The 25754-nt window shown below is 44.7% G+C and overlaps 1 protein-coding gene across 1 annotated transcript in view; it reads left to right on the top strand.

Moving 5' to 3' along the window:
- The window catches only part of LOC149453935 (venom factor-like), a 251889-nt gene that overhangs the window by 147091 nt on the left and 79044 nt on the right, over positions 1-25754 (top strand). Inside the window, exons 21-24 of the mRNA XM_089688006.1 lie at positions 8760-8972; positions 12021-12090; positions 13707-13793; positions 22572-22775. Of these exons, the coding sequence (XP_089544132.1) occupies positions 8760-8972; positions 12021-12090; positions 13707-13793; positions 22572-22775 (574 nt within the window). The remainder of the gene's footprint in view (positions 1-8759; positions 8973-12020; positions 12091-13706; positions 13794-22571; positions 22776-25754) is intronic.

The raw sequence follows: 25754 nt of genomic DNA, 5'->3' as shown, positions 1-25754 counted from the left end.
CCGTCGTACTTCCATCCATAAGACGGAACAACCTGCGAACCGGGAGCTTTATTGCCCTGACCCGCTGAGCAGCTTCTGGGATACCCAAGAGGCCCATGGCAGAGTGGCGGAGCGTAAGCAGCTTCAATTAAAGGCCATACAGAGGCCTATGTTAAAAAGTCCCCCCAGCAGCAGCGTGGGGAGACGACTATCAAGAGTCCAATGGCAGAGTGGCGGAGCGGAAGCAGCTTCAATTGAAGGCCATACACAGGCCTAGGTTAAAAAGTCCCCCCAGCAGCAGTGTGGGGAGACGACTATCAAGAGTCCAATGGCTGAGTGGCGATCCGGGAAGTCAGCGTTGTGATTGCAGATGCAATGCAGAGATTCTATGAGGTGATGCCGTGGGTGCGAAGAAGATCATATACCGTCGTACTTCCATCCATAAGACGGAACAACCTGCGAACCGGGAGCTTTATTGCCCTGACCTGCTGAGCAGCTTCTGGGATACCCAAGAGTTTGGCTTCTGTGGGGAATATGGTTGAAAACTGAAACTTAAAGGCATGTTGACGGAAGGGCACCAGTGTCAGTGCTCCGGAGGGAATATGGCTTCAAAGCTGACACTTAAAGGTATATCGATGGTCAGAGACCACAGGAAGTGGAGCTTGCGTCTTAAGTCGACTGAATGTGGCAGACGTGAAACGTCTACGGGCCGTATATGAAACGGGTTGTTCCTCTTTCTGGAATAAGTGTTGGAAATGGCCACTCTTTTTGGTGTGGCGTTTTGTCTATTTAATTCCGATAATGGACTCTACGCCTCCGTGCAATCTAGTTACGAGACCCTGGGCAGGTCTGGGTCCAATTTGTGGTAGAGACTGGTTTTGTTCAGCCATGCTTGAGCGAGTAATAACAGGTCTGTGCTGCCCTTTGGTGTCTGGCTTAATGCGCACAACACTGAACGTCCCAGCATTTGTCAACGATTTGCCGTTAAGTGATGCAAACCCGCTGAACCACGTTCATGAGGAGCCGGTACAGGGGGCCATGAATCAGTATGGACCTGGCAGCAGTGTGAGGAGACCCGAAAGTGGCACATGGCGCAGGGTGGCGGTGGAGGCAGCAGTATTCGGAAGACATACACAGGACTAGTTTAAAAAGCGGAAGCCGTCAGCAGCGTGAGCAGATGACAGAGGCACATGGCGCAGGGTGGCGGTGGAGGCAGCAGTATTCGGAAGCCATACACAGGCCTAGGTTTAAAACTGGAACCCAGCAGCGTGAGCAGACGACAAATACGCACATGGCAGAGGATGGATCTGGCAGCAGTATGAGAAGGCGGTACAGGGGCCCGTGGCACAGTGTGGTGATGGGGGCTACAGCAACTGGATGCCAGAAAGTGGCCGATAGGGCTATATACTGCATGGAATTATAAAGTTGTAAAGACAGCGGCCTATAAGGCTATACACACTATAACAATCATGACTTGATTGACCATTGGCCTATAAGGCTATACACAGCATGAATATCATGACTTATTCTGAGAGTGGTTTGGAAGGCTATATACAAAAAGTAATTCATGAGCTGTCCGGACAGCGGACAATAAGTACATATATACAAATCAATTCATCAGCTGTCCAGCCAGCGGCCTCAAAGGCGACACATATAGAAAGCAATTCATGAGCTGTTCAGACAGCGGCCTCTAAGGCGACAGATATACAAAGCAATTCCCGAGGTGTTCAGTGAGCGGCTTGAACGGCTAGGTTATTACTAAATATATCTTTCTGGCCAAACATCGGCCTATAAATAGATGTCTACACAGTGACAAAAAAGTAGGTCGCCTTACAGCGGCGTATCCTACAAATTGACATTATAAGAAATGGTTTAGACCAAAAAAAAAAAAAAAAAACTTTGATGCGATGCTATACCTTAGTAGATTGTGGAAAGTCGACAAGTCAAGCGTAACTGTGTACATTACAGAAAATCTTAACAAGACAACCAAACATGTGGCCAAACCGTGACCGATACAACAAGTTAACAATGTAAGAAACAGGAGGGGGCCAAACCGTGGCCAATAAATAAACAGTCCACCTCATTGATGAGATGGACAACACGTGTCAAATAAATATTTAAAAAAATTGCTATTCCATCGGTCTGGAACTGGTCGACTATAAATAATTAAAAAGTTTAAATTCATGTGACAGTCGTCCAGCGACGTATAAATAATTTAAAAACACCAATTCATGAGGGGCCCGACCAGCAGAGTATAAGTCATTAAAAAGGTTCAATTCATGTGACGGTCGTCCAGCGAAGTATAAATAATTTAAAAACCCCAATTCATGAGGGGCCCGACCTGCAGAGTATAAGTCATTAAAAATGTGCAAAACATGAGTCGGCCGACCAGCAGCCTCTCAATAAAATATATATACAAATGTACGGATCAGGTGGAGGTCTTCCATTTGTCCCTAATAACATGTTTGGGGCATGATTCATGGCGGATTTAGTCAGTTGTGTCAGGAACTGGTGGTTTGAAATCCAGACTAATCCACGCCTGATTCATTTTCACAAACGTGAGTCTCTCCACACTTTGGGTGGACAGTCTTGTCCTCAGCGGAGTTACAATACCTCCTGCCGCACTAAACACGCGCTCCGATGCCACGCTACTGGCCGGGCATGACAGCCTTTCAAGGGCAAATTCAGCTAGTTGGGGCCAAAGGTCAAGTTTCGTTGCCCAGTAGTCAAGGGGATTGTCTACCTCGGTTGGCAGGGTGCTGTCCAAGTAGGCCCAAGCCTGTTGTTTGAGGTCCTGCTCCAGGTCCACCTGATGCTGCTGCTGCTACGGCTGGTTAGTAGTTTCCTCACTGCGCTGGTGAAGAAAGCTACTCATCATCGACTGCAGACTGAGGCAGCCGCTGCTGGTGGAGCTGCCACTGCTCCTACCACCCCACCCCTCCCCTGCTGCCATGGCAGCGGAACGCGAGCGCACAGGGCCCACAGTGTCTGAGGATGGACGTTGGCGCAGAAAGGCAGAGACCAACTGACTACATAGGTGGTTTTTATAGTACGTTATTTTGGCCTCCCTCTCAGCAGGTGTGAAAAAGGCCACCATTTTTGAACGGTAGCGAGGGTCCAACAAGGTGGACAGCCAAAAGTCATCCCTCTGTCTGATGGTTATTATTCGGCTGTCGCTACGCAAGCAACCGAGCATGCTATGGGCCATTTGTGCCAAGGAATGCGAGGGACTCCCTGCCTCCATCTCCACAGCATACTGCCACGGTGCGTCTGGGTCCTCTGTCTCCTCCTCCTCCTCTACCAGATGCTCCTGCTCCTCCACTCCTGTCCGCTGAGTGGAAAAACCACCCATTTCACTCAATAATTCCTGAGCACCAATGTCCTCCTCTACCTCCTCCTCTTCTTCCTGTCCTGCCCCCACAGGGGTCATGTGGCGTTGAGATCTGTGCGCCACGTCTACCGCATCCTGACCAGCCATTGTTAACAGCATTTGTTCCAGGACGTGCAACAGAGGAATGACGTCGTTCATCCCATAGTCCTGCCGACTCACGAATAGCGTGGCCTCCTCAAAGGGCCTGAGCAAGCGGCAGGTGTCACGCATGAGCTGCCAATGGCTGACATCTAAGTTACACAGGGGAGTACCTTTATCCGCTTGTAACATCAGGAAATCGGTGATGGCCTTTCGCTGTTCGTAAAGGCGGTCTAACATATGTAGGGTTGAATTCCACCTTGTTGCAATGTCGCAGATCAGGCGATGCTGTGGAATTCCGTTCTGCCGCTGCAGCTCAAGGAGGGTGTGCTTTGCGGTGTAGGAATGGTTGAAATGCATGCAAAGTTTACGTGACATTTTAAGGATGTCTTGCAGTGGGATGGTGGATTTTAGGAACCGCTTGACAACCAGATTGAACACGTGAGCCATGCATGGCGCATGGCACAACCTTCCTTGACGCAGAGCAGACACCATGTTCTTTCCGTTGTCGGTCAACATGGTTCCGATTTTCAGTTTGCGCGGAGACAGCCATCTGTCGATTTCTCTGTTCATTACACTCAGAAGTTCCTCCCCTGTGTGACTACGTTCGCCAAGGCATACCAGGTGCAGCACAGCGTGACACCGTTGCGCCCTGCACATGTGATATGCCGGTCGGGTAATGGGACTTGGCACGGGGGTGGCGGCTGAGGACACGGCGGAAGAAGAGGTGGTAGAGGCGGACATCTTTGCTGGACCAAGAACGTGCAAACGTGGAGGCAAAAGAGGCGTGACCTGTCCAAGTTGCTGGTGCGGCTGTGCCGGCACCACGTTCACCCAGTGGGCCGTAAATGACATGTACTGTCCCTGACCGTAGTTACAGCTCCACACATCGGCGCTGCCGTGCACTTTGGCAGAGACCGACATGCTCAAAGACTGGCCCACCATCTCTTCTACATGTGAATGCAGGGCTGGCACTGCCTTTTTGGCGAAGAAATGCCGGCTTGGCACTCTCCACCGCGGCTCGGCACAAGCCATCATTTCTCGGAAAGGTGCTGAGTCCACCACTTGGAAAGGGAGGGACTGCAGCACCAGCAACTTGGACAGGAGGACGTTCAGCTTCTGCACCGTCGGATGCGTGCTCGCAAACTGTTGTCTCTTGGAAACGGATTCCAAGAAAGACTGCTGACGGAATCCGTGAAGAGGAGTAGCAGGAGAAGGAGCATCTGAACGAGCGGAAGATGCCAACGAGCGACAACTCCCCTCAGCAGAGGTGTTGGAGCCTTGACTGGCTGTTAGAGGGCGATTGACGTCGGGTGACGGAGCAAGTAACGGAGCGGGTGATGGAGCGGGGGCTGGGGCAGGCAGAACCGCCGTATCTTTATCACGGTTTTCCCAGGCCACCGAATGGCGACGCTGCATATGCTGACGCAACGCTGTAGTCCCAACATTGGCCCCCTGGCCACGCTTGACTTTCTGGCCACATAGTCGACATACGGCTACGTTTACTTCCTCGGGCGGCTTGACGAAAAATTGCCACACCGCCGAGTAGGAAACTTTGCCCCCGCTACTCCTCACTGGCTGACTGCTACTTCCTCCGTGCACACCGGCACCACTACTGGCCGTGGTGGTAGGCTGCAGTGGAGCTGGTGCTCTACTCCGTGGCCGTTTGGCTCCACTGACACTGCTGCGACCCTGCTGCCTCCTGGGCAACCCACCGACTGTCTTGCTCGCTGGCAAGCTGGCACCCTCTTCTCCTGATGATGCGGAAGCAATAGTCTGATGACGACGAGGCTGCCAAGTGCGATCAGCCTCATCATCATCAATTAGGGTCTCCGCGTCACTACTAGCCCCCTCGGCTGCGTGTGGGTCAGGAGACAGACCTGTCTCTAGACCGGCTACCGAGCCACTCTCCTCGCCAGTACTTCTTCACCTGGCTGCTGAAGAGGCGGATGTCTCCCCCCGTTCCTGACCGCCCTCTGTTAGCTCTTCCTCACTGTACAGTGGGGCTGAGCCCACAGCATGCGATACTTCGCTTGGTGAGGGAACAGCAAAGGACAGGGGCAGGTCGAGGACACGTGATTTCAGTGGGCTTGCTCCCGGGCCATGCCAACTAACGGTTGTGTCTGACGTACCCACCGACCGTTGGCTGTAGGTGTCAGAGGTGACCTGGGAAGAGGAAGACGACCGAGTCAACCAATCGATGATGGCAGGGTTGTTGGTGGAGACACGACCGCTGGATGACACCGGGAGCACTGGCCTCTGGCTGCGACTAGTGCTGCCTCGACCCCTTCCTCTGCTGCCACGTCTGCTCGCTCCTGAAACATTGCCTCCTCTGCCACTCCTCTGCGTGTTGTCTGACATACTCTTTAATTCAATAAGCACCCCAAAAATAAAACCGGATTTAACTCTTTGAACGTACAATAGTGGTTGTGAAGCAGAAAGTCAGTTTATTTAGCACAATCGGTCAATTGCAGCTTGCCGTTGGCTGTAAACTGTACGTTTATGTCACTGGAATGCACTAATCACCCAAAAAATATTACCGCCACCCGGCGTGTATATGGATTTAACTCTTTGAACGTACAATAGTGGTTGTGAAGCAGAAAGTCAGTTTATTGTACACAATCGGTCAATTGCAGCTTGCCGTTGGCTGGAAACTGTACGTTTAGGTCACTGGAATGCACTAATCACCCAAAAAATATTACCGCCACCCGGCGTGTAAATGGATTTAACTCTTTGAACGTACAATAGTGGTTGTGAAGCAGAAAGTCAGTTTATTGTACACAATCGGTCAATTGCAGCTTGCCGTTGGCTGTAAACTGTACGTTTATGTCACTGGAATGCACTAATCACCCAAAAAATATTACCGCCACCCGGCGTGTATATGGATTTAACTCTTTGAACGTACAATAGTGGTTGTGAAGCAGAAAGTCAGTTTATTTAGCACAATCGGTCAATTGCAGCTTGCCGTTGGCTGGAAACTGTACGTTTATATCACTGGAATGCACTAATCATCCAAAAAATATTACCGCCACCCGGCGTGTAAATGGATCTAACTCTTTGAACGTACAATAGTGGTTGTGAAGCAGAAAGTCAGTTTATTTTGCACAATCGGCAAACTGCAGCACCAACTGTGCACGACAGCCACCAAAAAAAAAAAGGGTGTATGTCACTTTAAATTTTCGATTCTTTGATAGCTGTGGCCCTAAGTAACGATTCTGTGTTCCTGAGTAACGATTCTGTGTCCCTGAGTAACGATTCTGTGGCCCTAAAGTCTCTGTGGCCCTAACTCTGTCCCTTAATACACACAGGTCTGTCTCTCTTGAATGACCGGAGGCTAATGGAGAATTCTAAGATGGCCGCGATTTATAGCTCCACCATTACACAGTGCTGGCTGGCTGCTGATTGGCTAATGCGATCACATGTCATGAATGCATTATGGGTCAGCGCGCCTTGTCTGCGCGCCTTCCCAGAGATCCCCGCCCCATCTTCTCTGTCCATTTTCTCCGTCGCCACACATGTCGCCGCCATTTTTGGGAAAATTTGATTCGTGCATCTGAAGTTTGCTAATCTTCGGATTCGTCGCGAATAGAATTTTTCCAAATCTTCGGAACGAATTCCACTTCGTCATGTTTGATTCGCTCATCTCTATTTATCATATTATAATTTATGATTTCGTGTTTCAAGTTTTATCATACCCGGGATGTTTTCTAGACTCTTTTTCCGACAGATTTCAGTGAGTTATTCCTAAGAATTACAGGCCTACAATATAAAACACCAAATTTCCATGCAAAAAATGTACCGCTTTCAGCACCAAAAATCTGAAATAATCATACCGCCAGGGAGCTTAAGTCAGCAGCTACAGATTTTTTAACTGCTGACTTTATTTTTCCGCTTAACTGGAACTCCTGTCTTGCTGACAACAGTTTCATCAGACAGGAGGAGAGGGAAAATCTGCAGAGACAAGATCAAAAGAAAGCATGAGGCTAGCATAGACAGAGTAAATAAGTCAAAAGTCCAAGAAGCCAACACACAAACATAATTGATGACCAAGCAGGAGATCAGGAGACAGGCATTGAGAAGAAAGAAGAAGCACTTAGCAGTAACAGACACCTTTGATCACACATTCACTCAATATTCTGAATCCAGTTTAAGGCCCCATGTACACGGGACACTTCTGAACGATGGAAACTGACTGCTGGAAAACGTAGATTAAAAAAATGTCTGTTTAGCCGCGTTTTTCATACCACGTTTATGTGCGTTTAGAAGCATTTTTTTAAAGATAACCTCAGGAGACCTTTCAAAATGCCCAGAATGCACTGAAAAACAGTAAAAAATTAACTATTTCTTAACTATTAACTGGGCAGCACAGTGGCTAAATGGTTAGCACTTCCGTCTGGCAGTACTCAGGTCGCTGGTTCAAATCCCAACCACGGCACCACCTGCCTGGAGTTTGCATGTTCTCCCTGTGACTGCGTGGGTTTCCTCCAGGTACTCCGGTTTCCTTCCACACTCCAAAGACATGCCAGTAGGTTCATTGGCTCCTGTCTAAATTGTCCCTAGTATGTGTATGTATGAATGTGAGTTAGGGACCTTAGATTGTACACCCCTTGAGGGTTAGGGACTGATATGAATGTACAATATATATGTAAAGTGCTGCGTAAACTGATGGCGCTATATAAGTACCTGAAATAAATAAATAACTATTTCAGACATTTTGAGAGAAATAGAGAGAGCAGAAGCTGAGAGAGCAGTTTTTCTTGAGATTAGCTGTCTGTTTTTTTATGTGGCGTTTGGATGTGTTCCGGCTCATTTCTGTGCAGAAATTATTGCAGCTGTGTCTAATATATATTTTTTTCATGCAAAACCTTAAACTATGGTGTACCAGGTCCATTTGAGTACCGGGAAAACGCTTTGCATGCATTTTTCGTGATGAAAAAAGGCTCTGGGCAGCATCTGGAAATTGAAGTAAAAAAAAAATGTAAACCGCAAACATGGTATAAACGCGGTTACAAGCGTTTTGCGTTTAAAACGCTGATAAAATCTACTCCTGAATGCAAGTTTTCTGCGTTCAAAAAAAAAAACGACTGTAAACTCAACTGCCTGTAAACGACGATGTGTACATGGACACATAGGAAAACATTAGGGAGAGTTCAGGGGCTGCTGAAAAAAAAAGCTGAACAGCTCCTGAACGTGAGTTTATCCGTTGCAGTGTACATGAGCCCTAAGTACTACTAATTATGGCCAGGTGTGCAGCTGCAGTATTACCAAGCCACTGTACTCATTATTATCCATGCATATATTTATCTTCCAGGTGCGAGTGACCCTGACTTACAACCCAAAATTCTGCAGCCTTTCCACACCTTCAAGAAAGTATACCAAAGATGTCACGGTCAAAGCAAGTTCAACTTATACAGTCCCAATAATCATTGTTCCTCTTGAGGTTGGCTTGCTTGATATAGAGGTGAAGGCGGCAGTCTTTGGAGGATTCGTGGCGGATGGTGTCAAGAAATCGTTGAAAGTCGTTGTAAGTAAAATTGTTTGATACAAGCTTATATACACACTTTATAAGAGATCACCAATAAAAGTCTTGGGCATTGGATGCTTATTAGGCTATAAAACTACCAGACTAAATAACTGCCCTGGACTAGGAGGCTGATTCAAACTTAAAATGGAACATGGGGTAATTAGCGATGAGCTTCAGGTTTGGGTCCACCATGGGTTCAACCTGAACCCAAGCTGTTTACATTTAGTGGAACGGGCAAACCAAATAGTTAGATTCAGCCAGTTGACCCCAACCTGTTGCTGCACCCAGAAATTATTTGTTTAGTGTCAGTATGGCTACCACCAGTAAATGACACCTTCCAGCTGTCCCTGGGATCATTCCAAACTGTAAACAATCCGGAGAGCATCCTGGGTGACATCATTGACCAAATATGGTCACTATCAGGGGCGGACTGACCATTTGGAAACTCGGGCACTGCCCGAGGGCCCGGGGTCAGTAGGGGGCCTCATGAGATACCCCTGGTACCTTTTTCATAGGCTTTTTTGAGTTTGGGCAAGGACACAGGGGCCCCATGATCCCCTATTGCCCGGGGGCCCCATGAGTTCTCAGTCCGCCCTTGGTCACTATCATATTTGGTCAATGATGTCAGCCAGCTTCCTTGGCGAGTTTGTTGACATTCAGCAGCTAATAGGTGAACTGTAATTTGCAACACGTGTCCGGTGGGAGGGATCATTAATGCCTAATGCTTAGTGCATATGTGAAAATCGGACCAAAAAAAACGCTTTAGGAGCAATCATCCGATATAATCTGATTATTAGTACACAGCTTTCGAGAGCTGATCACGGCAGTTAACATGAAAATATCTGAAGGGACAAGTATGAAATTTTTTCTTGTATATCTTAAGATAACAAAAAAAAATATTTATATAAGTAGAATAATATAGTATAATAGTAGACGAGTGACCTAGACCACACATGCTTGAAAATGACAGAATATATTACAATACAATACATTACGTTACTTCCAAAGTTGTATTCTGTCTTAAGAAAATCTTCGTAAGCTTAGTAGCCTCTTCATTTTCGATATGAGACTAGCATGCAAAAAGAAAGAAAAAGACAATCATTTGTCCGATATTCTCATTGGGTGTACTAGGGATAAGTCATTGTGTCAGTGGGCAATTAGGGTTTTGTTCATCATGACTGACAATGGGTCTGCATCCTTAATCTATGTGATTGGTGTTAGATTTACACTGGAGGACAATGTTTATTGATATTTTATGACTTTTGATGACTTTTACTACGAAGTCCATGAGTTTATTTACTATATAAATTGCTGTTTTGTGAATGTAGACAAGAATGGACAACTAGACATCTGGGAGTCCCTTTAATTTAAAGGAGCTATCCATATTCCAAAAATTCCTACCCCCCACAGATCCCAACATCTACTGGGCCATGGATGTGTTGATAAACTCCCATGACTTTAAGTACCATCTCTATGCTGATGACACACAAATCTATCTTTCTACCCCTCACCTCACCCCTTCAGTCTCCTCCTCACCTCACCCCTTCAGTCTCCTCCTCACCTCACCCCTTCAGTTTCCTCTCGCATTACTAACCTACTAAGCGACATATCGGCATGGATGTCACTCCACTTCCTGAAACTCAGACTTTCCAAAACTGAGCTCTTAGTATTCCCCCCAGCCTGTGCCACGTCCACTGACTTCTCCATCAAGATCAATAACACAACCATCAGTCCCTCCCCTCATGCCAGGGTACTAGGTGTAATCCTAGACTCCCATCTGTCCTTTCAGCCCCAAATCCAATCACTGTCCAAATCTTGTAGACTTCACCTCCACAACATCTCCAAGATACGCCCGTTCCTAATAAAGATCTCATAAGATTTGGAGGGGAAATACAGATATCCAATTTAATGCCAAGTTCCCACAAGAGTTCAGATGGCCATCTTAATGAGGTAGCCTTTAAAAAGGGGATGCTGCATCATTTGGCTGTGCTTTGAGCATGTGGTAGGTTAGGCGACGAGCCCACTGGTTACGGTCAGTGCTTAGCACAGGAAAACATTCCTGGTGAGTAGGGAGAGAGTAAGAGATGTTGTTTGGTGTCGAAGAACCTTCTAAGGATCTCTTTTTGTGGGCCAGTGGAGCATGGTTATACAAAATGCCACCACCCGTCCAACATAGTCCATCCTCTGGCAAACCTACTGTAAATCATATTACATTTAGATGTATTAATACTGTCCTGTTTATCAGTGTTCTACAACATTCCACCATTATAAGTGCTACAATTCTGAACACTTACCATAAAACTACTACTACAGTGCTAAGACCCTGTGTGTATGGTCCCTCTCGAGAGGGTAGAGGGTACTTTGTCAAGGCCCCACCAAAAACCACCCCTTGCTACTCTTTGAAAAGTAATCCACCACAGACCAATTTTCACAGACAACCACAAATGTAGACGAGCCCTGTACATGCCAATGGGTAAACTTGGGACAAAAATGACCTTTTTAAGAATGTTTTCGTTCTCTGCCTAATTAAGTCATGTAACATAAAAATAATATTAGGTAACAAACTTGTGGCGCTGCTCAAAGCTGAACAAGAGGTACAATCACCCCAGGGAAAGAGGGGAGCAGCTTCATACCAGAAACATGCTGAGTGTGAAGAAGGGTGGACGCCGCTCTACTGATCCCCAGGAGTCAACCTGGAAGCGATGTGGGCTCTACCTGGCCTCAACCATCACTACGGCCATGCTTTCATGCAGAGGGCATGGCTGGAGTGACGGCTGAGGCCAGCTAGAGCCCACCTCGCTTCCTGGTTGACTCCTGGAGATCGGTAGAGTGGCGTCCACCCTTCCTCACACAAAAATGTTATTAATTATTAATAAAGTTGCTTTTGAACTTTGAGGTCCTATCTTTTAGAGGCCAGCCCCCACCCAAAAAAAAAGGCGTATTTATGTGCAAATCTTGAATTTATGTTCTGGTTGCCTCATACTGCCTTTCTCTGTTGTTTTATTCTGACACAGTTTTTGCCAACTTTAAAATATCCTTTTATTTCAGCCCGAAGGAGTTCGTAGAGTGGTTACCATACTGTCTGAAGACCTGGACCCAGAGCACAAAGCAGGCAGAAGTAAGTGCAACAGTGTAATCCCTTTTGGCAACAGGAAAAAAAAAAATATGATAGTATACTTATCATTGTAAACTTCAGGTCAGCCTTTTTTTACAGCACCTTAAGGGCACCCAAAACTCAAAAGGAAAAATGATCAGTGCGGCCATGGGGACACCAGCTCTACCTTTTCCCAGCTTATTATGGACTCATTATAATGGGCAGGGTCACTAACCAACAGGAGAAGGGCAGTTCTCCCAACACTTGGGATTTTTTGGGGTTCTGGATCACCAGCAAGCCAACTTTGTAAAAATAAACAGTCTTTAGTTTTCAAAAAGTGAAACAGAAACAGCTTCTTTTCAGCATGAAACAAACAAAAAGTCCTTCACTCTGGTACATAAAAACGTAAAACAACAAAAGCTACGGCTCAACGCCAGTACAAATTTGTCCCACAACAGAGTTTAAAGTCCCCGTCTGTTGGGTAGGTGCAACGTGGTGCCCTGGCAGAAAGCACACAGTCCTGGATCGCCAAAAACAATGTATTGCAGAAGTTGTAAAGAAGTACAACAAGCCTGGTGGGGAAGCTCACCCAACCCTACACTTACGGTCCAGAGTAACGGGTTTGCAGCATGTAGGCCCGAGTTGTGGACAGCATCTGACATGGAGAGTGGAGTGCAGCCTGGCAGATCTAATCCAAATGGGAGCTTCCTGAAGATGCAGACGGTAGCCCTACTCTTTCGCTACTTCTCTGGAACCTCTCCCTAACACTAGTGCTGTCCTTGACAGATGGGTGTCCTGTCCCTATACTAGCCACTTGCAAAATGTGCCTACAATTTTGGCGCAAGGACTTAAAAAGACTCTGCATGGCCTAAGATGGCCACCAGAGTCACCTGGATCCAGCACATCCAACCGGATTACTGCTTCAGGGGACCGAATAAACCATCGAGAAACCCAGTTTCTATCAACTTCCTCCTCCAGCTGAAATGCTGCTACACCTGCAGTGTAGACTGTAGACTGCACCTGCCTACCAGTCTGCTCCAGTGGTCCAGAAATGTCACAAAAACAGTGTCTCAGTAGCCAGACAGCCCACAACCCTCTCTCAACTATGTCTTGTTCCACTCACAGGGAGGTTAACCCATACAGGTCCAAGATACCCATAGTTAGGGTTGGAAGCTCTTTCCCACCCAAGATCTTTCTGAGCCTCCAAATTCCTGGACTCATATGAGGGCTTAATAATCCTGGGAAACCTTCACGTCAGTCTTCCCCCTTTAACAGATCACCCCCAGAACCCCTAGACCTGCATTGGTGAGAATCCCTGAGTACTACAAACTGCTTCTTGTCATGGCTCCCTAAAAGGACCACAACCCAAGCAAAGGAGACACACTTCCCATCCAGGACTTATCACTGGCATACTGTACACTATATAATAGTGAAACTTAATAACCAAAACTTGTCCACTCATGGAAGCTTAATGATGGGTACAAAAAAACAATTATTTAAAGGGTAAATTCACCTAGATTTGGGAAGATCAGTTTGTTTTATAATGGATTTCTGCAATGTTTGGCTAGCAGCCTACACCGTGACTCCCTATGAATATGGTAAATGTACTGTACACTGACTTTTGCTCTTTGCCTTTGTAGATGATGAGCAGGTAGTGAATGTCAAATCACTCAAGAATAAGAAGATTGCTCCACAGTCTACTATTACACTCTTCGTCAATGTAACAGGTTATATATCTACCAACAATTTTTCTAAGTGGGGCTACTTTAATTACTTCTTGTCTGGGACAATTGTTTTAATTTTTAACACACATTTTCAAATCAGCATTATCCGCTTGAAAATTACTTAGAAAGCAGGGGCCCTGTAGACTAAAATGGCAGTCGCAATTTTTTGTTGCACTGTTTTTTGTACATCCGTTTATCAAATGTGTATTTTCATTAAAGAATACACTAAAATAAATTTTAGTGGATACAAGCACAATATACTGTAATGCCCAACTTTTTTTATCTATAAAATATAAAAGATATTGATAGAAAATATAAAAGATAGGATTGTGTTGAGTAAATAGATACCAAATATGTCAAGCCTTCAAAATTGTCCATAGACAGGACTTTAAAAGCCTTTACAGATCATCAGTTTGAAATTAAAGCAGAGCTAATCCCAACAATTGAATTGTTTCCCAAAATGGTTATATTGCAGTTGCAGTTACTAGAGTAGCTATGTCAGCTCTTGGCATAACAGTCAAGCCATCAAATGGCCGGTGTCATAGTTGATCACATGTGCAGCACCAGAGCAACTGCACATTAAACAGTAGCTAAGATGGCAGATTTCCTGGATGTAGGAAATAGATGGTTTAGTTCCACTTTAACTATAATATCTGGCCCTAGATTTATTGCTCTCACTCTGATGTTTGCAGCAATATCTTACACATGTGGCACAATTGCTGTTTACATACAAGTGTGTTTGCATTGCGCAAAGCAACCAGGGTGATTTAAAAAAAAATTTCATTATTTTTATTTATTTTAAATATTTAACATGTTTTTTTTTCATTCAACTTTATTGCCATCACAAAAAGACTAACAAGTTGCTATTTGATTGTGTAGGCAGATTACAGTTCATTTTATGGAGATATCAGGGATCTAGCAGACCCCTAATGTTTCCGCTTCCCTCCACTGCAGCGGATCAGCTGATAATTCTTGATTAGCTGCTTCACTGACTATTGTAGCCAGGGAATTGGTGAAATGCTTTTTGCTTCTGGCTTCATTACCCACAGAGAATGTTCCTTGATCTCTTTTACTCACTGGGGACATTTACTATGATCCCTGGAGGAATGGGAGAGCCCAGGGACCACTGCGGGTGCCAGTGGAGGCGTGTGGTGAAAGTGGCTACTGAAAAAGCTCATGGCTGCAGCTTTTCTATGAGGGCTGCCATTGCAGACCTATTTCTGAAAATGCTAGGTGCCTGGCTAGTCTTGACTTAAGTATGTTTCAGGCACAGTCCCAGAACAAAGATGTTGCATATGAGCGTCAGAAAAGAGCCAGATCTAGTATCACTATACTTGCTCCTTTTCAGCAACACAAACAGCAGTTGAAGTCAGAGCATCAGATTGACAGACAGGGAACTAGCATTCTTAAAAATGGCAGCCTCCATTAATCTTTCATGACAGTTGTTACGATCGCACGGTTGCCACCACCAACATGCGACAATCGCACGACCGCGACTAACAGTAATACGACACGCCCACGGCGTCAGACACCAGACCTTCTCACCAGACTCATGACCAAAGGACCGGCCGATCTAAAACCGCAGTGTGGCGCGCATAACAAGGCCACACCCAGCTGCACCCAGCACAGCGATTGCCCAGCTAATGGACTACAATCGGTGCCTGCAGCCTGAATGCGCTTGTTACTGGGTCGGGTTAATTACGCAACTAACCCTTTCAAACTGCCACCATCACTTTTTAAAAAAGGAGATTGGGAAACTCCCGTTATCAAATATTCACTATAATGATCACCTGTCCAATATGGTCACCTACAGGCCAATTGGGCAGGGAGTAAACAAACACAGTAGCGTCTCTTCAAAAGGCAGGAATTCGTGAATTGCAGGTAAGCGCTTAAAAACAGTTTAACACTTTCAGAAAGAAAGATTTATTACTAAAAGAGTCAAACAGGTGCAATAAAATATTTACAAAGAGATGTCACAAAAATATATATATATGGATATAAAGATACAGCAAAGGGATAATGGGAAAGAAGTTACAGGGCTAAGTTACTTGCCAATTTAAGCCTTGGTTTGCAGATCCAAGTTGCAGAGCAGGAAGGTTCTTTGATCTCCCTTTGTTACGATGTTCAGCTGAGGAGATCTGTTACACTCTAACTTGCAGGCTCTGAAAGGGGGGTTGCTCTTACTAAGCTGTGTTGGGAGGGGTCAGGGGAACTCTGAATTAAACTAACAGCTTCATACTCCATGATATGAAACATGCAGTTGACGTGAGGAATGTTCAATTACTGCTGGTCAGTTTTATGATGTGTGGGCTTACACAGTTTTGGGTCAGTGCTTCCCAATTCTCTGAGAAATGCTGGCCTTATCAGAACGTAGGTGAGAAAGGTTACATTTTCCCCAGACTGCTGGCACCAAACCAGGGATGCCTTCACCCGTGTTGACCCCCCACCATCTGTCACTCAGGAGATAACGTTTGCCTCTCAGGAAGGGAGCGGGGTAGGGAATGAGAGCTGAGGAATAGAAAAAGGGGAACTCCGCGTCCAACTCTGTTGAGTAAGTTTGCTACAGCAGTGTCTCTTTAATTGCTTCATTTATTCAATAGGAAAGTCTTCTCCTTTGTTGCTATGTTCACTAAAGAATTTGGGCAATTGACTAATGTCACTGTGGGAACTTGATGATTTCCCAGAATCAGGCTTCAGGCTCTATAATGAATCTCTGTAGGAGACAGATTTATTCCTACTTACTCTAAGGCAGCCTTTCTCAACCTTTTTACCCCAAAGGAACCCCTAATTTAATCTTAAGGTCACGGGGAACCCTCAGGGAACTAAAACTAATTCATTGGGTGGCAATAGGGAACATTCCCCTTTCATTGGTGATCAGTAGGAAGAATGCAAACCTTACAGTGGTGGTCAGAATGCCACCCCTAAAGACAGCTGAAAAAGATCACTGGTGTCGTAGCACTGGCTTGGTCCTGGAACCATGCAGACACCATCAGACAGGAGGTTATTCAGCAATAGCTGTTAGGTACCTCTGGAAAAACCCTAGGGTTCCATAGAACCTTGGTTGGGAATGGTCTAATGAATCTTCACAGCAGTTTTTTCTGGCCATGATATCTCAGAATTACTTTATTATGGCTTGGAGGGGGCATACTATCACCCAAGAGTGTCTTCGTGGAAGACAGGATACGTATGCAGCAGCAAAAAGGGTTAAAGTCCCACTGACCTTTGAGTTTAAATCAGCTAATTACATTCCCAATGCATCAGAACAAAAGGTGTGCAAAGTCTCCAGAGTCATACAGTTGTGGCTCAATAGACTTTAAAGGAGAAGTCTAGTCAAAGCTCAAAGCTTTTTTGGCCCTACTATTTCACCTATGGATCACAGGAGTGCAGTTTGTTCTGCACTCCTGTGACCGGTTTTTAGCTGACAGCAGGCTAAAGTCCACTGTCGGCTGATGCCACTCAGCTGGTCCAGGCGCTGGATCAATCCTGACTTTAAAGTCAAGATCCACCCAGCAACCTGGACTAGCAGTGGGCTCAGTCTCTCAGAGAGCTGCTGGGAGATTGAGCCAGACCCCTCCATCTCCTGCGCAGCTCAGCGCTCCAACGAGCGCTGGAAGGACAGAGCAGAGAGTCAGTAACTGACAGTAACGGCTCTCTGCTCAGAACGGAGGGGGGAACTAAGCAATCAGCGGTGTTTGATCACTCAGTTCTTAGTGTAATGGTGGTGGGGAACAGATATAGCATAGGTTCGATACTACATCCACCTAGGTGAGTGTCATTTTTTTTTCAGGAGACCCATACTTCTGTTTACAGTAAGAGTTTAAGTCCACTTTACATGTTGGGGCGGTGTGGGAAAGTGAAAAGGGCTTCCTTAAAGAGGAACTTCACCCCACACCTGAAAATATAAAAAAGACACAATTAAAAATATTAATATATTTTTAATTGTAAAAACATATTCATCTTTCTATGCAGGTTAATGTTATCTAGTACAAAAAGAAAAAGTGCCATTATTAAGGGTCTAGCCACCCATCAGAAAAATTTCTCTGACTCACCCTATATTGGGCGTGGATTCTTTTTTTATTTCCAAAAAAGATTTATTGAGCATCGAAAAACATAAACAGACAAAAACATGGGTTGTATCGATACAACAGTTTGCTAGAAGCATCTAGCCTTATTACATTACATCGAGTTTATATAGCGCCAAAGGGTTTGCTCAGCGCTGTACAATAGAGGGGGGGACAATACATGAAACAGTACAGCAACAACAAACAGCACACGAGGGGTTAGAGGGCCCTACTCTTTTGAGCTTACAATCTAGGAGGGAAGGGGTAGTGGTACAGGAGGAAGTGGCTGTGGGGGATGGAGTGGTAGGAGGAATGAAGGGGAACGGCTGTTAGGTGAGGGTGGGGTAGGCTTTCCTGAAGAGGTGGGTTTTGAGGGAGCGCCTGAAGGTGAGGAGGGAAGGTGACAGTCTGATGGATTGGGGTAGTGAGTTCCAGAGGATGGGGGAGGACCTGGAGAAGTCTTGCAGTCGTGCGTGGGAGGAGGAGACCAGGGAGCAAGATAGACGGAGGTCCTGTGAGGAGCGAAGGGTACGGGTAGGGTGGTATTTGGGTATTATATGTATTCTAAACCAAATATAGCTTATAAGAAAAAAGTTAGCAGTTGACTAGAGCAGACCTGCCAAAAAAAGACGAATCCTATGCGGAGTAAATTATCACCATCAATAGTGGATGCAAATTATTTTATTTAGATCAGATAAATAAAATAATTTGCATCCACTATTGATGGTGATAATTTACTCCGCATAGGATTCATAATATACCATCTTTTTTGGCAGGCCTGCTCTAGTCAACTGCTAACTTTTTTTCTTACAGTTGTGTCCAAAATTATTCAACCCCCACTGAAATTGAGTGTTTTGGCCAGTTTGACATTGCTTTTGATCATTCAGTCATCTTGCTTACATTTACATTAAAGAGGCACTTGTAGGTCAGACAAATATAACATAACAGTTATAATGAAATAACCACAAATGTCTTTTCTGTGCTCACAGCATTATCAGTTTTATTCAACCCCCAAGTGACATTCAATCTTAGTACTTAGTACAGCATCCTTTTACAGTTATAACAGCTTTTAAACGTGAAGCATAGCTTGACACAAGTGTCTTGCAGCGATCTACGGGTATCTTCGCCCATTCTTCATGGGCAAAGGCCTCCAGTTCAGTCACATTCTTAGGCTTGCGCACTGCAACTGCTTTCTTTAAGTCCCACCAGAGGTTCTCAATCGGATTTAAGTCTGGTGACTGCGATGGCCACTCCAAAATGTTCCAGCCTTTCCTCTGCAACCATGCTCTAGTGGACTTGGAGGTATGCTTGGGATCATTGTCCTGTTGAAAGGTCCAACGTCTCCCAAGCCTCAGGTGTGTGACGGACTGCATCACGTTTCCATCCAATATCTCCTGGTACTGAAGAGAATTCATGGTACCTTGCACACGCTGAAGCTTCCCTGTACCTGCAGAAGCAAAACAGCCCCAAAGCATGATTGACCCTCCACCATGCTTCACAGTAGGCAAGGTGTTCTTTTCATCATAGGCCTTGTTCTTCCTCCTCCAAACATAGCGTTGATCCATGGGCCCAAACAGTTCTAATTTTGTTTCATCAGTCCACAGAACACTATCCCACAACTTTTGTGGTTTGTCCACATGGCTTTTGGCATACTGCAGTCGACTCTTCTTATTCTTTGGAGACAGCAAGGGGGTACGCCTGGGAGTTCTGGCACGGAGGCCTTCATTACGCAGTGTGCGTCTTATTGTCTGGGCTGAAACTTCTGTACCCACATCTGACAAATCTTTTCTCAGTTCCTCAGCAGTCACACGGGGACTTCTCTCCACTCTACGCTTCAGGTAGCGCACAGCAGTCGAAGTCAGCATCTTCTTTCTGCCACGACCAGGTAGCGTTTCAACAGTGCCCTTTGCCTTGAATTTGCGAATGATGCTTCCTAAGGTGTCTCTTGGTATGTTTAACATCTTTGCAATCTTCTTATAGCCATTGCCCTTCCTGTGAAGAGAAATCACCTCTTCTCTTGTCTTCCTGGACCATTCTCTTGCCTTCACCATGTTTGTAACCACACCAGTAAATGTCTAGAAGGAGCTGAGTATCACAGTCATTTTAAAGCTGCCTAATTGGTGCTTATTATGCTTGATTGCTGCTCGGTGACATCCACAGGTGTTTTCAATACCTGATGGAAAGCACCTGTATGAACCTCTGTTCTTCAGAGTGGTAGTCTTTAAGGGGTTGAATAATTGTGGCAATGAAGAAACCACATAAGAACCATTTACTACTGTATTACATAAACAATTGATGTCATTTTAGTTGCATTTGGGTAGTTACAACGTCCTTGTAGGATTTGATTCTGAATACAATTCCAAATGTACACTATAGTCCCTAAACCCCTTTACAGCATTGGGGGTTGAATAATTTTGGACACAACTGTATAATGTTACCTAGTGCCTCTTCATTCCCAAACCACAAATGTCATGTGTGTACACCTTGTGCTCCACCCATAGAATTCAATATTTATATGTTGTTATTACTATGGCAATGCGTAAACAATATGAATCTTGGGTAAAGCGTTGGGGTTGCGTGCATGGGATTGGCAGTGCATGAGCATCCAGCGCTCTTAAGCAAAAAGGGCCTAACTATTAGACCCAATTCACACCTTCCTGTTCTGGGAAATGCATGAAAAACATGCCAAAACCTCTTCATGGCAATTGAGTAAGGGGTGGAACCAGGGGCGGACTGACCATTTGGAAACTCGGGCACTGCCCGAGGCCCAGGGTCAGTAGGGGGCCCCATGAGATGCCCCTGGTACCTTTTTCATAGGCTTTTTTGAGTTTGGGCAAGGACACAGGGGCCCCATGATCCCCTATTGCCAGGGGGCCCCATGAGTTGTCAGTCTGCCCCTGGGTGGAACGTGATATTCTGAGGAAAAAAGCCCTGCCTAACCCTATCTAGCACAAAAAATTCTTAATGGCACCTCAAACATGGGTAGCAGTCGTAGCTTTCCTGCTGCTCCCTCCAGCAGGACTATGTCACAGCGTAAAGACTACTCAGTCTCAGTGCCAGTTCCTCCCAGCAAGTTTTCCATCTTTCCTAGGAGGCATAGCAATCCATATCCTCTTCCTCTGTGTCCCCTGGGTGATGGGTGTTGCTTAATCTAGCTGCTCGCAGCCCTGTAGTAACAGGAGTTTGCCAAAATTGGAACAGTTAGGAAGTACATAATGAGTAGGCAGCAATATCCTTCAGTGGTGGTAATGTGATTACACTGATCAACAGATTGTACTGAATGGCTGTGAATAAAACAAAGAAAAATAATTAGTTTTACATGTTGTAAAAAATACAAAAACACGTCGCGCTCAACTAATATAAAATAAAAATGAATATGCGCCCAAAAAAAAAAAAAAAAAATATATATATACCATATATAATTCAAAATTATATGTATATGTATATATATATATATATATATATATATATCTTAACCCCTTGACGCCGACAGCACACAAATATACAGCCTCACGTAACTGGGCTTTTTTCCGTGGGGCTGCATATTTGCGTACCTGTCTTTGTGCTGGGAGGGCGCTGCTTGGTGCGCTCCCAGCACAGAGACCGCAGTGTCACCGAGAGCCTGGGGTCCCAGTCTAACGATCGGGGCCCGGGACTCCCGATTTCGGGTCACGTGAATGCTGTGATAGCCTCTGATTGGCTATCACAGTGATCAGTCACTGTGCAGCCTGGCCCCCTTGTTTTTTCTCTCTCTATGAATGGAGAAGAGAGATACATTGTATCTCTCTAACTCCTGGCATAGAGAGAAAAAAAATGTTTGTAATAAAAAAAAAAAAATAAATAAATAAATAAATATTAAAAAATAAAAGACAAAATAAAGATAAATACCTAGATCAAGGTTTGATCTAGTTCAGTGCCAAGGTTAGTGTTTGGGTCAAGGTCAAAGGTCAGGGTCAAAGGTCAGGATTAAAAAAATTGTATCAGTGTCAGTGTGTTTTAGGTAAAAAGAAAACAGACAAAAACAAAATGCACACTATTGTTCTGGGCTGTACTACGGGTACAAACAACAAATAACACACATATATGGTACCGCTGCGATCGTCAAGAGCTGGAGAATTTATTTTGGGCTGTTTTTTGGTGGTAGGTTATGGTCGTAACAAGAAACACACAGCTAAAAAAAAATTATTTTTTTTTACTATTTTGGGCCAGTTTTCCTTTGATAATAAAAAAAAAAATAGGAGATATCCATTACCATTTACCACCAAATGAAAGCCCAATTTTGTCCTGAAAAAATCAAGGTATAATCCTCCTGGATGTACAAAGTAGTTTGTTTTACCCTTAGGCGTGACGGGGTTAAACAATACATTTTTCTAACATTTGTGATCCTAATGCAAATCCATGCTTATTTCCACAATCCGTGAAATATTATTATGTCTATAAAAGTTACACACGAATATGAGTATGTGTATGGTGTAAGTGACGCACATATTTAATATTTCACAGCACACACATTAGTATGTATAATTAAGTACACAATCTTAATGATCATATATTGATTAATTTTACTATTCAGTAAATAAATAGTTTTGTAATTTTAATTTCAATAAATTTTTTATTTTAGAAATCATAAAATACACCATAGTAGCTCACGCTTATATAAGTACTACAAGAATCACGCTTATATAAGTTTTACATGATATGTTTTGTCATTTTATTCTAGGATCTCCAATTGCTGATTTCGTAGAAAAATCCATCGATGGCAAGAATCTAAATCATATGATCATTCTCCCAACTGGTTGTGCGGAACAAAATATGATGAAATTGGCACCGCTTGTCATTGCCACCCTGTTCCTGGACAAAACAAGCCAGTGGGACAAAGTTGGACTTCACCGCAGGGCAGAGGCTATGAACCTTATGCAGACAGGTAAACCGAGCTAGCCATCCTCTGGAAGGTATATACAATGCAAATACATAATGTAATTACTTTACGTTTATCTATGTATTGAATTTATAATGGAAATCGAATTTAGGCTTATAGGGGGAATGTCCACATGGTCAGTTGATGTTTTGGAGAAGAAGGTACCTGATAAACCAATACACATTCCTATGTAGAACAGTACCATCTAAAATCTCACTTCTACATCTGCATGGCGCACCAACCGCTAAATGCTATGTAGTTGGGTCCAGTCTTTCTGTTGTACATGAGTACCTATTTATATTTATATGTTGGAAGCATGCCTGTTTAAGTCTTGCTTCTTTTTACACTGTGGTTATTCTTTTGGTAAAAGACTATAGTTAGCATTCTTTAGATAAACCTGTGCTTAGCATGGTAAAGTAGAAGGTTTACTTTCCAACACTCCTGTGACCTTTATATGACTGAAGATGAAAGAATGCTGCAGATTATAGGTGTTATTCCAAAATAATGGCCGTCTGAATCACTTCCTCCATAGCCTTCTTTGATACTGGAATATTCCTCCAGAGATTAACCATACCACCAAGAGAGAAAAAACTCCAGTGTAGTATATATTGAATAAGATACGCCCATTCCTAACCTCGGAAACCACTAAGCAACTTATTCACTCCCTTGTTATATCTCGCCTTGACTATTGTAACTCCCTCTTCATTGGCCGACCTCATTGCAGGCTATCCCCTCTTCAGTCTGTCATGAATGCTGCTGCCAGACTCATCCACCTTACTAACCGTTCTGTATCTGCCACCCCTCTCTGCCAATCCCTCCACTGGCCTCCATTCAGTGTCCTCCATCCCTCTCTGCCAATCCCTCCACTGGCCTCCACTCTGTGTCCTCCATCCCTCTCTGCCAATCCCTCCACTGACCTCCACTCTGTGTCCTCCATCCCTCTCTGCCAATCCCTCCACTGGCTTCCATTCAGTGTCCTCCACCCCTCTCTGCCAATCCCTCCACTGGCCTCCATTCAGTGTCCTCCATCCCTCTCTGCCAATCCCTCCACTGGCCTCCACTCAGTGTCCTCCATCCCTCTCTGCCAATCCCTCCACTGGCCTCCACTCAGTGTCCTCCACCCCTCTCTGCCAATCCCTTCACTGGCCTCCACTCAGTGTCCTCTACCCCTCTCTGCCAATCCCTCCACTGGCTTCCCATTGCCCAACGGATAACATTCAAAACATTAACAATAACATATAAATCCATTTATAACTCTGCCCCAAATTACATCACCGATCTTGTCTCTAAATATCACCCAAACCGTACTCTCCACTCCTTGCAAGACCTCCTACTCTCTAGCTCCCGTGTCTCCTCCTCCCATGCTCGTCTCCAGGACTTCTCCAGAGCTTCCCCAATCCTCTGGAACACTCTACCCCAACTTATCAGACTATTGCCTACTCTGCTCACTCTTAGGCGATCTCTGAAAATCTCTTCAGGGAAGCCTATCCTGCCCTCAGCTAATACTGGAATCTTCTACTCTTACAACAAGTCCATCCCCCACAGTTATTACCTTTTGTATCACTAGCTCCTCCCTCCTATATTGTAAGCTCCAAGGAGCAGGGCCCTCCTAACCCTCTTGTATTGAACTGTATTGTTGCTGTATTGTCTCCTGTTATATTGTGAAGTGCTGAGCAAACTGTTGGCGCTATATAAATCCTGTATAATAATATTAATAATAGTGAAGCTTCCTGAAGACGTCATTAACGAAATTAGTTGAGGCCCTTGAGAGTTGTCATATCTGGCTCCGGTGATGTCATGTCCAGTTTGTACCTTCCGGTTGGTGGAATGCACGTGGATCATGGGAGGGATCGCTACCTAGTATAGGCTGTTTACAATTGTGCCGATTGTGGGCAATAATTTACATTTATACACTTTTTACGTGAATAAAGAAATACTATACTATAGTTTTTTCTCTGGTTTGGTGGTACAGTATGGTTAGTCTCTGGAGGGATATTCCAGCAACAAAGAAGGCTATGGAGGAAGTGATGTAGATGGCCATTATTTTGGAAGAACACCTATAATCTGCAGCGTTCTATGACCTTTAGTCATATAAAGGTCACAGGAGTGTCAGTGAGTGTGCACCTCTCACAGTGGCGTGGAATCTGGTGGCACTGTTACAAGATTTATTTATAAGAAGCACTGAAGATTTTTTGCACAGTGATACATTGGACTTTATTCAGAGACTTTGTGTTGATCAAATTGGTGGGGTTATTGTTGTAGCGCCTATATACTCCTTTTTATTTTATTTAGCAGTGATGGTAATTTTATATCACTATAGGAGGGCCGCGTCACATTCTTAGGGCATTTGAGTGATGGTAACAGGCACCTTTTCGTCATAATTAAAAGGTTTACTTAACCCAAAAGAACTTTCACACTTTTTTCAACACCATATTGCCAAACGTTTATGAACACTTGACTATAACCCGTATATGAGCTTTTGGTAGAAAAAGACAAGCTGCACTCATTAGCTTCCAGTGATGCTAAAAATGGCATTTCCTCCAGAAACAGGTTTAGTTTTAGAGAACTGATGCTGGTGCCATAGTTTTTGCTCTGTTGGTCCTGGTGGCATATCCTTAGAGTCGGTCCAGTATCCAACTGGTGGTCGCTTCAGCACCCACTTACTTTACAGCCACTTTCAGGAACATGTACATTGGGAATAGTATTCTGGAATAAAAATGGTTGAGATACAGAGTTTAAGTGCACACCACCAGAACTTCACCAGAGCACCAGACAAGGTGTGATAGACTTTTCTGGTGAGTGTACCAGATTGTAGCTCTCAGGCACACCTGTGCAGATGGCAGCTCAGCAGGGAATGAACCAGAGCAAGGTACAAAGTTGACAGGTAATTCCAGGAAAGAGGACAAGCTCAAGCAAACAAGTTTGGTCAAAATACAAGCCAAAATTGGTAACCAAAGGAACAGGAATGCATATCTTGGTAACATA

The sequence above is a fragment of the Staurois parvus genome, unplaced genomic scaffold (assembly GCF_062004578.1).
Source record: "Staurois parvus isolate SC_StPar_1 unplaced genomic scaffold, SC_StPar_1.0 ptg000444l, whole genome shotgun sequence".
Taxonomy (NCBI): domain Eukaryota; kingdom Metazoa; phylum Chordata; class Amphibia; order Anura; family Ranidae; genus Staurois; species Staurois parvus.
This window is presented reverse-complemented; position numbering and strand designations above follow the sequence as displayed.